This window comes from Lemur catta, chromosome 2, assembly GCF_020740605.2.
Source record: "Lemur catta isolate mLemCat1 chromosome 2, mLemCat1.pri, whole genome shotgun sequence".
Classification (NCBI taxonomy): Eukaryota; Metazoa; Chordata; class Mammalia; order Primates; family Lemuridae; genus Lemur; species Lemur catta.
In genome coordinates this window covers 102,518,321-102,531,371 of record NC_059129.1, presented here as the reverse complement: position 1 = coordinate 102,531,371, position 13,051 = coordinate 102,518,321, and the positions used below count along the sequence as shown (strand labels likewise).

General features: G+C 34.0%; 1 protein-coding gene across 2 annotated transcripts in view; it reads left to right on the top strand.

Annotated features, from left to right (window-relative positions):
- WASF1 (WASP family member 1) overlaps nucleotides 1-11,273 on the top strand; it is a 54,419-nt gene extending 43,146 nt beyond the window's left edge. For both annotated transcript variants that reach the window (XM_045544173.1, XM_045544172.1), the window contains exons 4-9: nucleotides 2,619-2,772; nucleotides 3,854-3,971; nucleotides 5,436-5,608; nucleotides 7,202-7,381; nucleotides 8,881-9,509; nucleotides 10,416-11,273. In XM_045544173.1, the coding sequence (XP_045400129.1) occupies nucleotides 2,619-2,772; nucleotides 3,854-3,971; nucleotides 5,436-5,608; nucleotides 7,202-7,381; nucleotides 8,881-9,509; nucleotides 10,416-10,573 (1,412 nt within the window). In that variant the 3' untranslated portion in view covers nucleotides 10,574-11,273. The remainder of the gene's footprint in view (nucleotides 1-2,618; nucleotides 2,773-3,853; nucleotides 3,972-5,435; nucleotides 5,609-7,201; nucleotides 7,382-8,880; nucleotides 9,510-10,415) is intronic.
- Nucleotides 11,274-13,051: the final 1,778 nt, after the last annotated feature.

The window sequence follows — 13,051 nt, the reverse complement described above, 5'->3', positions numbered from 1 at the left end:
TTTCACTTAACATAATGTTTTCAAGGTTTTGTGTTGTAACATGTATTTATATTTCCCTAATTACTAAGGATGTTGAGCATCTTTTCATGTGCTTATAGGCCATTTGTATATCTTTGGAAAAAATGTCTATCCAGTTCCTTTGTCCATTTTAAATTGGGTTCTTTGTCTTTTTACTGTTGAGTTGTAAGAATTCTATACATATTCTGGATCCAAATCCTTTATCAGATATGTGATTTACAAATATTTTCTCCTGTTCTGTTAATTGTCTTTCTTGGTAGTATCCTTTGAAGCATGTCCATGTATTAATATTAATACATTAGTTTCAATTCATGAAATTCTTGAAATAAAATCATTGGTAGTAGTGAAAAAAATATTTTATGGCCATATGTTCAAATATACAATTTATAGCCAAAATTTTTTTCAGATAATTCAAATATTTAAATTACAATCGTGTATCATCTAATAATACAGAAATACACAGGCAGTTTTCATATGTAACAGAAATAAAAATTAACATTTAATAGTTAACAGTTTCAAAATACCGTTAAATTTTAACAAATGTCTTAGCACCACCATTAAACTTGAAAGTGAAAATACAGATACCAATAAATAACTTAAAGTGTATGTATTAAAAAACAAATGTTAATGTGTCAATAGCTATACCATCAGAATTGTACATAGTTTCCTTAAAATTATGTGAAGCAGTGGGGAAGAATTCAAATCTAAAAGCTGGACTACTTAATTTGAAGTTGTTTTGGGGAGGTTTTATAGGAGGAATTTTTAGTTATTTAACCTAGGTCTTTAAACTCATGGAGTTCAAACAAAATAATAATATGCGTACAATACTAAATTACAATGTAGTATCAATATTTTTTATTACTATTATGTAGTACCAGTGAAAACTACCACTATAATTTTTAAAATGTGTAAGAAATGAGTTCTAAACAAAGACTTGTGTAATTATATTTAATTCAATTATGTTTCTAAACATTGTGCTAATTTACTGTTATATACTACTATTTAAGTAATATCAGATGTTGTTAGTAAATAGAAGGGCTTTGTCACAGTGGCCTATTAATATGACAAGGATAAATCAGAGGAGTTGAAGATAGAAAAGCATATCATGCTTATTACTTTACATTAGGTTTCTTCTTGCTTACAAACTTACAACTAATAAGTGGAATGGAAGAGTGGCAAGAATTGATCCATTTGACTGCAGAAAACACAGGCCACTTCTGACAGGAACCTGAGAACAGTGTGTGGTATTGTGGCAAAAGGATTAGCCTCAAAGGCAGACAGAACTGAGTTTTCTGTTCTGGCTCTGCTGCTTATTAACCATTTAACTTTGGCCAGTTATATAATATTTCCTAGGCTTAGCTTTCTTATGGTATTTTTAAGTGGAATAATTCCTATCTTGCTGAATTGTTTAAAGATTAAATGAAATGAAAATTAGTGAAAATATCTAGCACATATAGTGTGGACTCATTAAATACTGTATCTCTCATACCACTTTTTAGTGATAGTGGGGAAAAACTTTTTCCTTCTCTGAGTTTTATTTTGGTGTTTATGTTATAAGCCATGCAGCAGTGGAGTTGCTAGAAATGCAATTATGGTGGGGCAATTGCAGAGACAGCCTCATTGCTCCACCTGCGCCATAGGCCCAAACGTTCATATTGAGTGTATTTTACTTGTGAAAATGATAGAGCTATTATTTTGGAGAAAAGAGTAATTGAAGAATTGTTATGATTGTTCAGTGCTGACCTTGTGTGGTATAAAGCATTTGTGTACTTAAGGCCATATTAGATGTGTAAGAAATTACCTAATTTTTTAATATCATGAAATCACTCTAAGAGTTAAGAATGCAGTATTATGGTACATTTCTCATTTTAACATGATGCACAGTCCAAAAGAAAATGAGTAAATGAAGTTATTTTTAAATTATATATATAATGAGGTTGTGAAAGTTACTGGAAATACTAATGTATAAGACAGTCTCAGTCTTCAAGAACTTATAGTTAGGTAGAAATCCTTATAATACAGATAAAAGTTAAGTAAAATAGAGAATAATATAGATCACCCATTACTTGAAAATATTTTCTTTATAGTAAAATCTGTTTTAAATTTATAGTACAAGTGTAATATTTATAGTACATATAGCATAGAGATCAGCAGTGTGTTTAGCCCAGAATGCCACTAATAAATGATTCCTTTCAGAGTTATCGGTGTAAGCTAAAAAGAAGGAATAAAGGGAGATGGGGGGAGAAAAGATTATAGAACAAGAGAATCTAAGTTGGTGGGGGCCCAGGGTGGCAGGTAAAGAAAAGAAAAGGTGTATTTCGTGAGAAATGTAGGTGTGCTTTGAGGTGTCACTGGGATCTTAAGAGACTTGGAAATCAAATGTTGTATTAAAACCCATCTGATTGGAAAAATTAGACACAGAATAATTGGGTTAAATATAACCATAGAACATTTAAAATATTATTTCTGGATCATAAGCCACTAAGGTCACAACCTCTTGAGCCATGCTGACTTTAAAACAAATGCAGTAAATTAATTTGTTCTTCTGTTAAATCATCTTAATAAAATAAAGTAAAATGAATTCTTGATTTTTGTTTTAGTGTCTTTGCAAGATATAACAATGAGAAAAGCTTTCCGAAGTTCTACAATTCAAGATCAGCAGCTTTTCGATCGCAAGACTTTGCCTATTCCACTACAGGAGACATATGATGTTTGTGAACAGCCTCCACCTCTCAATATACTCACTCCTTATAGGTCAGTGAGCTAATAAATAAGAGGGCCTGTTATTTATCTCAGACTTATTATTTAAATGCTAAATCCCCAAACATTCTTTATTTTGTTGCACTTACAGCCAACACAGACAGTCCTTTCTGTCCACCATCTTTAGAAAACCTTTGCTTTATTCACTAGATGGATTCCTAAGGTTCTGGCATACAAAAGACATGACCTATTCAAGGGGGTTGTTTTGACATGTATTATTAAGAAAAGCCACTGACAAACTTATTGGGAACAGATAGGGAGTTGTTATTGTCCTTTTCGTTTGCTTTTTAATCACATAGAAAATTTAAAAAGAGGTCAAAATTCCACCTTACTAAAGAAAATTTAAAAAGAGGTCAAAATTCCATCCTACTAACAAAATGAATATTATAATTTTTGCTTATTTTGTCTACTCTTGATCTGTATACATCAGCTTCTTATGTAATGAATATGTGGTATCTATTTTAAAAATGCTTTTTAATATTTAAAATAAAATCTGGAATTAGCCTTTCTTTGGAGCCCTTTCATAGGATTTGTTAAGTGGGTAATTTGAGATGTACAACACGTATCCCGAACAAAATGATATTCAAATAGTTGTTTGAAATTGTAAGTCAGTATGCAGGTCATTGGATATAAGTGTGACTGTTAGAATGACTATTAGGTGATATCTTTTGGATTTAGTAAGATAGTAAGTAAATTAGAGTATTGGCAGAAACTGTAAAATTTCTCTATTCTAAATGATGTTATGTCTTATCAGGCTTTTATATTTGGTGAAACTATTTGTAATTATTGGAATTTCCCAAAGGACTTTTAGAAAATTTGGTATTCTGCAGAAGTTAGGGATGAAAATTGCCCTGACTTATTAGTACCAACTCAGAAAAGCATCTGGTTTTCCATTTTTCTTAGTTTCCTTTCTGATTTAGATGAAATTTTTCTATTGGTGTAATAATCTAATTTTGGCAATATTTTAATATACCATATTTTATTACTGTAAGAGAATAAACATTTTAGTAAAATTCTATTCTGGTTGCCTCTTTGTCTTACTAATGTGTATTTTAATTGATATTTTATATTTCAGAGATGATGGTAAAGAAGGTTTGAAGTTTTATACAAATCCTTCATATTTCTTCGATCTGTGGAAAGAAAAAATGTTGCAAGATACAGAGGATAAGAGGAAGGAAAAGAGGAAACAAAAGGTATTACAAAAAGTTCAGAAAATTGAAATTTTTTGGTATATTTGTGTCTTGTTGCATATATGGAACTGTACTAATCCCGTACTTTGACATTTTATTTTTTTGAATTCATATAGTCAAATACTGAAATCTTTATAACTATACAGAAAGATCACAGTCTAATGGGGAGCAGATGAGCACTTAGATTATTAGAGTATGGTGTAATAAGTGCCATAGCAGAGGTTTGCATGGAGGGTTTAGGCAGCACAAAATAGCAACTGCTTTAGCCAGCAAAAAGGGTTGATAAACACTTCCAACAAAGTTTGTAAGGAATCTCGAAGAACAAATAGGAATTACGTAGACCAGGGAAGAGAATGGCATTCTGGTAAGAAGGAACAAAGGAACATTGTGTGGATATTGGTAATGTAGATTAAGCTAGTATTTTCTTGCCACAGTATATCCTAAGTATTTCTTAAATGTTTTGGAAAGGTTATTGTATTCTCACGAAATTCCTGTTATCTTTCTTTTGTTATCATTTTCTACTTTCTAGTAAAATTGACTTGGATATGCTTTATTTCATGTTAATGATGACTGAAAATATAGAAGGAAGAAGAAAAGTTGGGTTTAGGCTAAATTATGAGGGAGGCAAAGTTTGTTTTCATCATCCCTGTTGCTCCTGTAGTTATCTTTACTTTCCTCAATCTCTAAAATGCCCTTACTTTATCATCTTCTGTGCTAGATGATATCCCAGCTTTCTAGCTAGTATTTGCAAACTGTTGACTGGGAAGCCAGATTATGCCTGCAGGCAGTGTTTCATTTGCCCCCAAAGTTTTTAACTGGAATGCCATAGATGGACATACCTGTCTAGTTCACTGCATGCCCCATCTTACACCTGACTGGCTTTATTCATGTATGTTATCTGCTTGGGCCCTTCGGGCATTCAAATTTTTTACATCTACTCTAGACCTTTCTGTGCTTTCTCCTCCAATTTGAATCACTTTTTGTTTTATTGTTTAAAGACTGTGTTTTCTATTGAGAGACATAGTTATTATGGGTTAATAGGATAATTGGATTCTTCTGATATGTTTTCTAGCTAATCAGATAGCATAACCTTAGTAAATTTTCATGTTTTGGTTAGAGTTAGTGCCATTTGTGTTAGAAATTTCAAACCAATAAATTGGGGAAGAAGGGTTGGGGAATTTTTTTTCATCTGAAAGGACTTACTGACCTCAAATTTTATTATTTAGGCATATTATTTTGTATCTGATATATCAGTTCAAATTAGAGATTCAAAAACATGACAAGAAGCTGAGATTACAGCACACTAGCTAAGATTTAACTCTGAATGTACAAGTGAACTGTCTCGGTGTTACTTTTACTATATTATGTTGACAATGTTGATGTTAAAATTTTATTTTGATTGTTGTAACCTCCTTTTAAAAAATTAGAACTTCAGCATTTGGCTTTGTTTCAATACATCTGTTATAGCAGAAAAATCTAGATCGTCCTCATGAACCAGAAAAAGTGCCAAGAGCACCTCATGACAGGCGGAGAGAATGGCAGAAGCTGGCCCAAGGTCCAGAGCTGGCTGAAGATGATGCTAATCTCTTACACAAGCATATTGAAGTGGCTAATGGCCCAGCCTCTCACTTTGAAACAAGGTTTCTTTTCTTTTATTTGTTTTTTTAAAAAATTAATGATAAAACATTGGCTTTATTTATAATACCTGTACTTCTAAGTCTTAGGTCCTAAACTGTTGAACTGGCAGACCCTGTTTTAGAGATGATTTCAAAATCCCAACTACTATGAGCCTACTGAAGTCTTGGGCAGGACATTTTTATACCTAGAGCTCAGTTTTGTCTTCTATAGAAAGAGGTGATTGGAATAGATAATCTTCAGCATTGTTTTAACTTTCAGAAGTCTCAACTTCCTCTCAATATTTCAGGCAAAGTCTGCTAGAATTTCATAATAGAGGAGCAGAGTCTGGAATTTTTTTTGAGGTATCACTGATTTGTTGAGTGTAAAATAGGAGTTGAGAAGAGGTTCTATTTTGTTCCATTTTCTTTCCCCTGACTTACTTTCTTTACCACATCCCTCACGTTATGTATATCAGGGCTTTCAAACAAAATTACTCATCCCCTTTTGCAAAAATACCGAGTAGGTCTTTTTCCTTTCTCAGTGGCCAGGAGTCCTGTCTAAGTAGCATGCCACCACAGCAAACACGTTGTACTGGCATCTCTCTGTGAAGACATTTATTTGGGTATAGTCATAGTTATCTTGAATAGAAAAGAGCTTAAGGTTTTCTTTTGAATAATACGTGTTACTTATCGGGCCATAAGTGTGAAATATCTTGACCTATTTTAGGAAAAATATATATCTGAGAGGTACTATTTATCTATAGTACTGAAAGAAAAAAAACTGAAAGTATTGAGATTTTAAAAAATTAGTAATTTGTAGTTAAACATTTACTTCTACTACAGTTGAGTAATTAAGGTATTTATCTGACCTACTAGCAGTAAATACAATAATTTCTGACTTGTTCTGTGCACATCTATTAAACCTAGCTTCATCCTCAGATTGCATTTCAGTAAATAAATATTTATTATTTATAAACCTTCACATGCTCAAAATGTCTGAAATTTTGCTTAAATCTAAGTTACATGTTGCTGTTTTGCTCAGCTGTTTGCTGAGTACCCTAGCATTTTTTAAAACACCAAAAGGACAGAAACGATGTAGCTAGCCATCTCTGTGGTGCTAGTATCAGGGAGGCCTTTTTCCCTGGTGCAAGACTTTTGGAAGGCATTTATGTAGATTAGAGAGCAACAAGTTATCCCAGTAGTAGAAAATTTCAGTTTCATAGTCTACCTTTCTGTCCCTGGCACCTTCTTGTAAAGAAAAAATGAAATAGAGGCAGATAGCTTTGAACACAATTTGCTACAAGTTAATTATTTTCTTGTTTATAAGACTTATATGTAATACTTTTTCATCCTTGTGAATGGACTTAGTATTCTATCATAAAATAATCAAATAACTCATGGTCATCATAATAAACCTAAATCAGCAAGTAAAAGTGCATTGTGAATAGCATTCTTTGTTTTAAAATCAGGGTTAATATAATAAATTTCTGAAAATTTTCTTAAAAATCACTAAAATATTGGCCTTCAACAGATAAATTTTAAATATTATCTCTTGTAGAACACTTTGTTTCTCTAATAATTCAAGAAAAATACACCAATACTATATATTTCTTTTAGACCTCAGACATACGTGGATCATATGGATGGATCTTATTCACTTTCTGCGTTGCCATTTAGTCAAATGAGTGAGCTTCTGACTAGAGCTGAGGAAAGGGTCTTAGTCAGACCACATGAACCACCTCCACCTCCCCCAATGCATGGAGCAGGAGATGTGAAACCCATACCCACCTGTATCAGGTATGTTGGGACAAGCATGTGATCTTAGCGGTCAGTGATTTTTTTCCTTTAGAAGACCAGATAGTAAATATTTTTGACTTTCTGGGCATTTAGTGTCTGTCACAGGTACTCAATTCTGCCATTGTTGCATGAAAGCAGCCATAAACTGTACATAAACAAATGAACGTGTCTATGTTTCAGTAAAACTGTATTTATAAAAACAAGGAGCAGGTCCGATTTGACCTATGGGATGTAACTTGCCATCCTCTGACTAGAGCTGACACATTCTTCTGGGAAAATCTGGCTAATAACAATTTACTTTAAAGTGCGTTTCATTTTATTATAGCTTTGTTAATCAAGCCTATCATGTGCATTGTAATAAGAAAAATTAAGAATGTTTGGAATGTGTTAAGGGTCTGACAAATGAGAACCAAAGATGTGTGGTTATGGATGTTAATTTGATAATTAAGAAAAATAAGAATTTCAGAGAGAATTGGCAGTTTCTTATAATCTTTCAGTAAAACTATTCCAAAGCTTAATTGTATCAGTTGTTATCCAAATTATGAATTTTCAACAAGGAAATAGAGAAATATTCTCTATTAGAAAAGTTTTCTAATAGAGAAATAGAGATCAAATTTATAATTTTCAGTTTAAAAAAACTAACTTTCTGTCACAAACTCATTTGATGCTTCATCTTCAGGAAGAAAGAGAGCTGTAAATTTCCTTTGTGGTTTGTAGTTAGCTATCATTGACTGACCTAAAAGGACATATGATGACTCTTAATAGTTATAGTATAAACACAGCATTGTATTGGCCACAAGTATTGCTATAAATATTGCAATATGATAACTATTGAGCCATTACAGAGATTCATATTCCAGTGTATAATTTAGCATTTTGTCAAAGTAAGCATAAAATGAGTACATATGAAAGTTGCATGAGAAGATAAGATTGTTTAGAATATTACAAACCAAAGTACCACTTATTAATTTTTTTGTTGATGTACTTTTAGTTCTCACTTCTTTCTATAAACACTGTTGAAGAATTTAAATTTCTGTAGGAGGGCCAGGCGCGGTGGCTCACGCCTGTCTAGCCCTCTGGGAGGCTGAGGCGGGTAGATCGCTTGAGGTCAGGAGTTCGAGACCAGCCTGAGCGAGACCCCGTCTCTACTAAGAATAGAGATAAAAATTATCTGGACAACTAAAAATATATATAGAAAAAATTAGCCGGGCATGGTGGCGCATGCCTGTAGTCCCAGCTACTCAGGAGGCTGAGGCAGTAGGATCGCTTAAGCCCAGGAGTTTGAGGTTGCTGTGAGCTAGGGCTAACGCCACTCTAGCCCAGGCAACAAAGTGAGACTCTGTCTCAAAAAAAAAAAAAAAAAAAAAATTTCTGTAGGAACATGTTAATGCATCTACTGTAATTTAGTTACTGATAGTCATTTATGGTTTATGTGGTTAGGTTTTCTTTTCAGGTTTTTCTCTTTTAATAACTTGCTAGGATCTCTTTTATCATTTCAGTTCTGCTACAGGTTTGATAGAAAATCGCCCTCAGTCACCAGCTACAGGCAGAACACCTGTGTTTGTGAGCCCCACACCCCCACCTCCTCCACCACCTCTTCCATCTGCCTTGTCAACTTCCTCATTAAGAGCTTCAATGACTTCAACTCCTCCCCCACCAGTACCTCCCCCACCTCCACCTCCAGCCACTGCTTTGCAAGCTCCAGCAGTACCACCACCTCCGGCTCCTCTTCAGATTGCCCCTGGAGTTCTTCACCCAGCTCCTCCTCCAATTGCACCTCCTCTAGTACAGCCCTCTCCACCAGTAGCTAGAGCTGCCCCAGTATGTGAGACTGTACCAGTTCATCCACTCCCACAAGGTGAAGTTCAGGGGCTGCCTCCACCCCCACCACCGCCTCCTCTGCCTCCACCTGGCATTCGACCATCATCACCTGTCACAGTTGCAGCTCTTGCTCATCCTCCCTCTGGGCTACATCCAACTCCATCCACTGCCCCAGGTCCCCATGCTCCATTAATGCCTCCATCTCCTCCATCACAAGTTATACCTGCTTCTGAGCCAAAGCGTCATCCATCAACCCTACCTGTAATCAGTGATGCCAGGAGTGTACTACTGGAAGCAATACGAAAAGGTAATTTTCTCAGAGCTATGAAAAACATTACTATGTTAGCATTGGAAGCTTTCTCAATATTTAAGACAGTAATATGTTCTTTATTTATAAAATTTTAGGTGATCATGTTTTTATACAAATGGCCTTTAGAAAGTAAAGCTATATCCAACTTATATTTTAAATCATTTTCAAGAAAATATATCACATTTAATCATTTCATTTTCTTACTTCATGGGAATTCTTAAAATGTTTGAATGAGATATTTAAAATCTCAGAGTTAAATGTTTTAGAAAATTTAATTAAAACTCTTTATATTATCCTTAATATGTATATTAATTGCTTTAAAATAGTATTTTCTTCATTGTTAAGGCTGTTTATTTGGAGTATCAGTGACACTTGCTCTACCAGATGTCTTTAAAGGAATAAGGTTCCTCCCTTAGTAACAAAGGAAAGACTTCTCATATTCATTTATTTATTCAGTCAACATTTCCTAAGCAACTACTATATACCAGACACAAAGAGAATAAAGTGAATAATAGTGCCTTTCCCTCAAGTGTGGGGGATAATGAGGCCACAAAAAATATATTCAACAGTGTTTATTTGACCATAGAGGTGATAGAAGAAATGTATTACCTGATTTAATTTTTAGGGGGTGGTGAGCAGGGAGGTACAGTAGACCATGACAGATAAATAACTTGTAGATATCCATTGGGATATCTGGTAGGTTTGACCAACTAGTATCATAGTTGATAACATAATGAATGATTTAATGGCTCTCTAAATATGATCCCTTCTAATTCTTTTTAAATCTTTTTATTTCTCTCATAGCATTTCTCATGTATGTTTGGTTTTATTCCAGAAAGATTAATAATATCTGGCATTTAATATTTTGATTTCAAAATGAATGTTTTGGATTTGCTGTATCAGGTATTCAGCTACGCAAAGTAGAAGAGCAGCGTGAACAGGAAGCTAAACATGAACGCATTGAAAATGATGTTGCTACCATCCTGTCTCGCCGTATTGCTGTGGAATATAGTGATTCAGAAGATGATTCAGAATTTGATGAAGTAGATTGGTTGGAGTAAGAAAAATGCATTGATAAATATTACAAAACTGAATGCAGATGTCCTTTGTGGTGCTTGTTCTTTGAAAATGTTTGGTCATTCTAGTGTTTTTGCTTTCGTTTCCTTATAAATAACCCTTTTCCTTCATAATTTTTTATTTCTAAGAAAAACATTAGCATAATTTCAAACTAAATGTTTTACAGTGGCTTATTTTTTTCCCTGAAAAGACATAATTTGGTCAAATAAACCACTAAGTATTAAGCATGGACAGCTGTTGTTAGAGTAGCAGATTCAGTTTTTTGATATATCTTAATTGTGCACTTCGTGAATTTTAATTTAAAGAAAGCAACTGAGATTGAAACCTTGAGGGCAGCTGTATCTATTAATGAGCCTTATTCCATTTCCTGATGTTTTAAAAGAAGAAACACTGCCTTGATTATATGAATCCACTCCGAAAGTACATTTAGCTTGTAGTGTTGAATTCTCTTAAAGGAATGCTTGAATTTTTTTTAATTATTGTTTTATGGTTTTTTAAATACTTGCCTTATTTGAATGTTTAGCAGTACCCCCTTTGCCACTTATATATTGTGTGATACAATTTTGCTTGCCTATAGGAGTTTAAAAATTTTCCATGTGAAATACTCTGACTTAAACATACATGTAACTTACATAACTGTTAAGAATAACAGTCTGATTTAATAAATGGTTCATTTTAAAAGTTCATGGGTATTGCTCTTTGAATAAAACTATTTCTGATAGTTTATCAAATACCATAAAGTAGGCTCTAAATAGTAAAGGAAAATTTAACTTAAGCTATGTAATTTCCTCTTAATTTTACAGATTCATATTGTCTTGTATGTAAGGTAGCTTTTATGTCATTTTTTTGTATGGTCACAAAATCTGTATATTTCAACTCCTTGTGGTCTTAAAACCTCAACTTGCCATTTAATTTCAGCATACCTTGATTTCAGTTTACCAGTGCTCTTGAAATTATATTTTGTAATGATAAAATGAGATAATGTTTGCATAGTCCAGATTCAGGGGTGAAGGGGAAACACCATTATAATCAGATTACTTAAAGAAAAGACCAAATTAGATTTGAGTAGATTGTAAAAGTGACGGCGGTCTTCAGCCGTGCCTGTCTACCCCTGTTGCAATACAGTTTCCGGTTCTTGCTGTCAACAAAGTGGGTTTTGTTCCTATACCCTTGAACCTGGGTGTCCCTGAGACTTGTTTTGGCCAATAGCATGTGGCAAAAATGACATTGTGCCAGTTCTAAGCCTAGGCCTCAAGAGGCCTTGTAAGCTTCAGTATTTCCTCTTTCTCTCTCTCTCTCTCTCTTTCTCTCTCTCTCTCTCAACCCTGCCTCTGCCATGGGAGTGAGCCTAGACTAGCCTGCTGAAGATCAGAAATCTCATGGAGAGCTATTTCAGGTGAGGCCATCTTAGACCAGCCAAGCCCAAGCTCACCTGTTGGCTGACTGTAGACAGATGGGCATGCCTGACCAAGATTAGTCTAGCCCAGCTCAGTCCACTAACCCATAAATTCATGAGCAAAATGAATGATTATTGTCTCATACCTAAGTTTTAAGGTATGTTATTCTCTGCAACATTATTGTGTCAATTGATAGTTAATACATGAGGTCACTTGGCAACTTGATAGTTTAGGGACTATTTAGGCATACAGCTAATGACCTATATAATCTTTGTAGAAGGAATAATGAACAAACTTCAATTGTAGCAATTCAGTTTGGACATAAAAAACATTCCCTGATGACTTTAATAAACAAAAGATTTGATTTGCTTTTTTGGGTAGCTTAGCTTAGAACAAGAGATTAGATAGCCATTTGGGATTCCTGTCCAACCTCATGAAAATATATATTGTCAAATTTAATTCAAGAAAACATGGCTCAATTTAAAATCTGTGTTCCTAAATGTGCTCTGGTCAAAAGGCAGAAACTAGTATATATTTTTTATAAAGTTCAACTGTGGCCAGATAACCAAAACATAACAATACTGGTATTGAAGCAGTTAAGAGTGATGCAAAAGGAAATTTGTGAAGATTTCTTAGTTATAGAAGTAGACATGTTAGTCAGTAAAACCCAGCAGTAGGTATCCTCAATAGTTTGATAGATTTTTTTTGTTTTTCAGAACATTCCTGGAAGATAAGAAAGTACCTGCAGACTGAAGAAGCTGAATATGTAGTGTCCATTTTAAAATCAAAATGACCTTTTATCCTAGATACTCATCTTAACTTGCTGAGGGACTTTTGGAACAGATCATTCAGTGGTCAGTTTTAATACCCTGAGAAGAATGAAAGTTACTGGGCACTGACTGTCTTCTCATTGAATTATTTTACTATTCAACAGGGTCATGCACAAGCACAGAGTCAGAAAAAATGAATTGTATACCATGGGGATACATTTGGCTTCGTTTGTTTTGGTTGAGGTTACCCATTTACCTCCATATTACCAAATCCAATGCATGCTTTTTAGTCCTT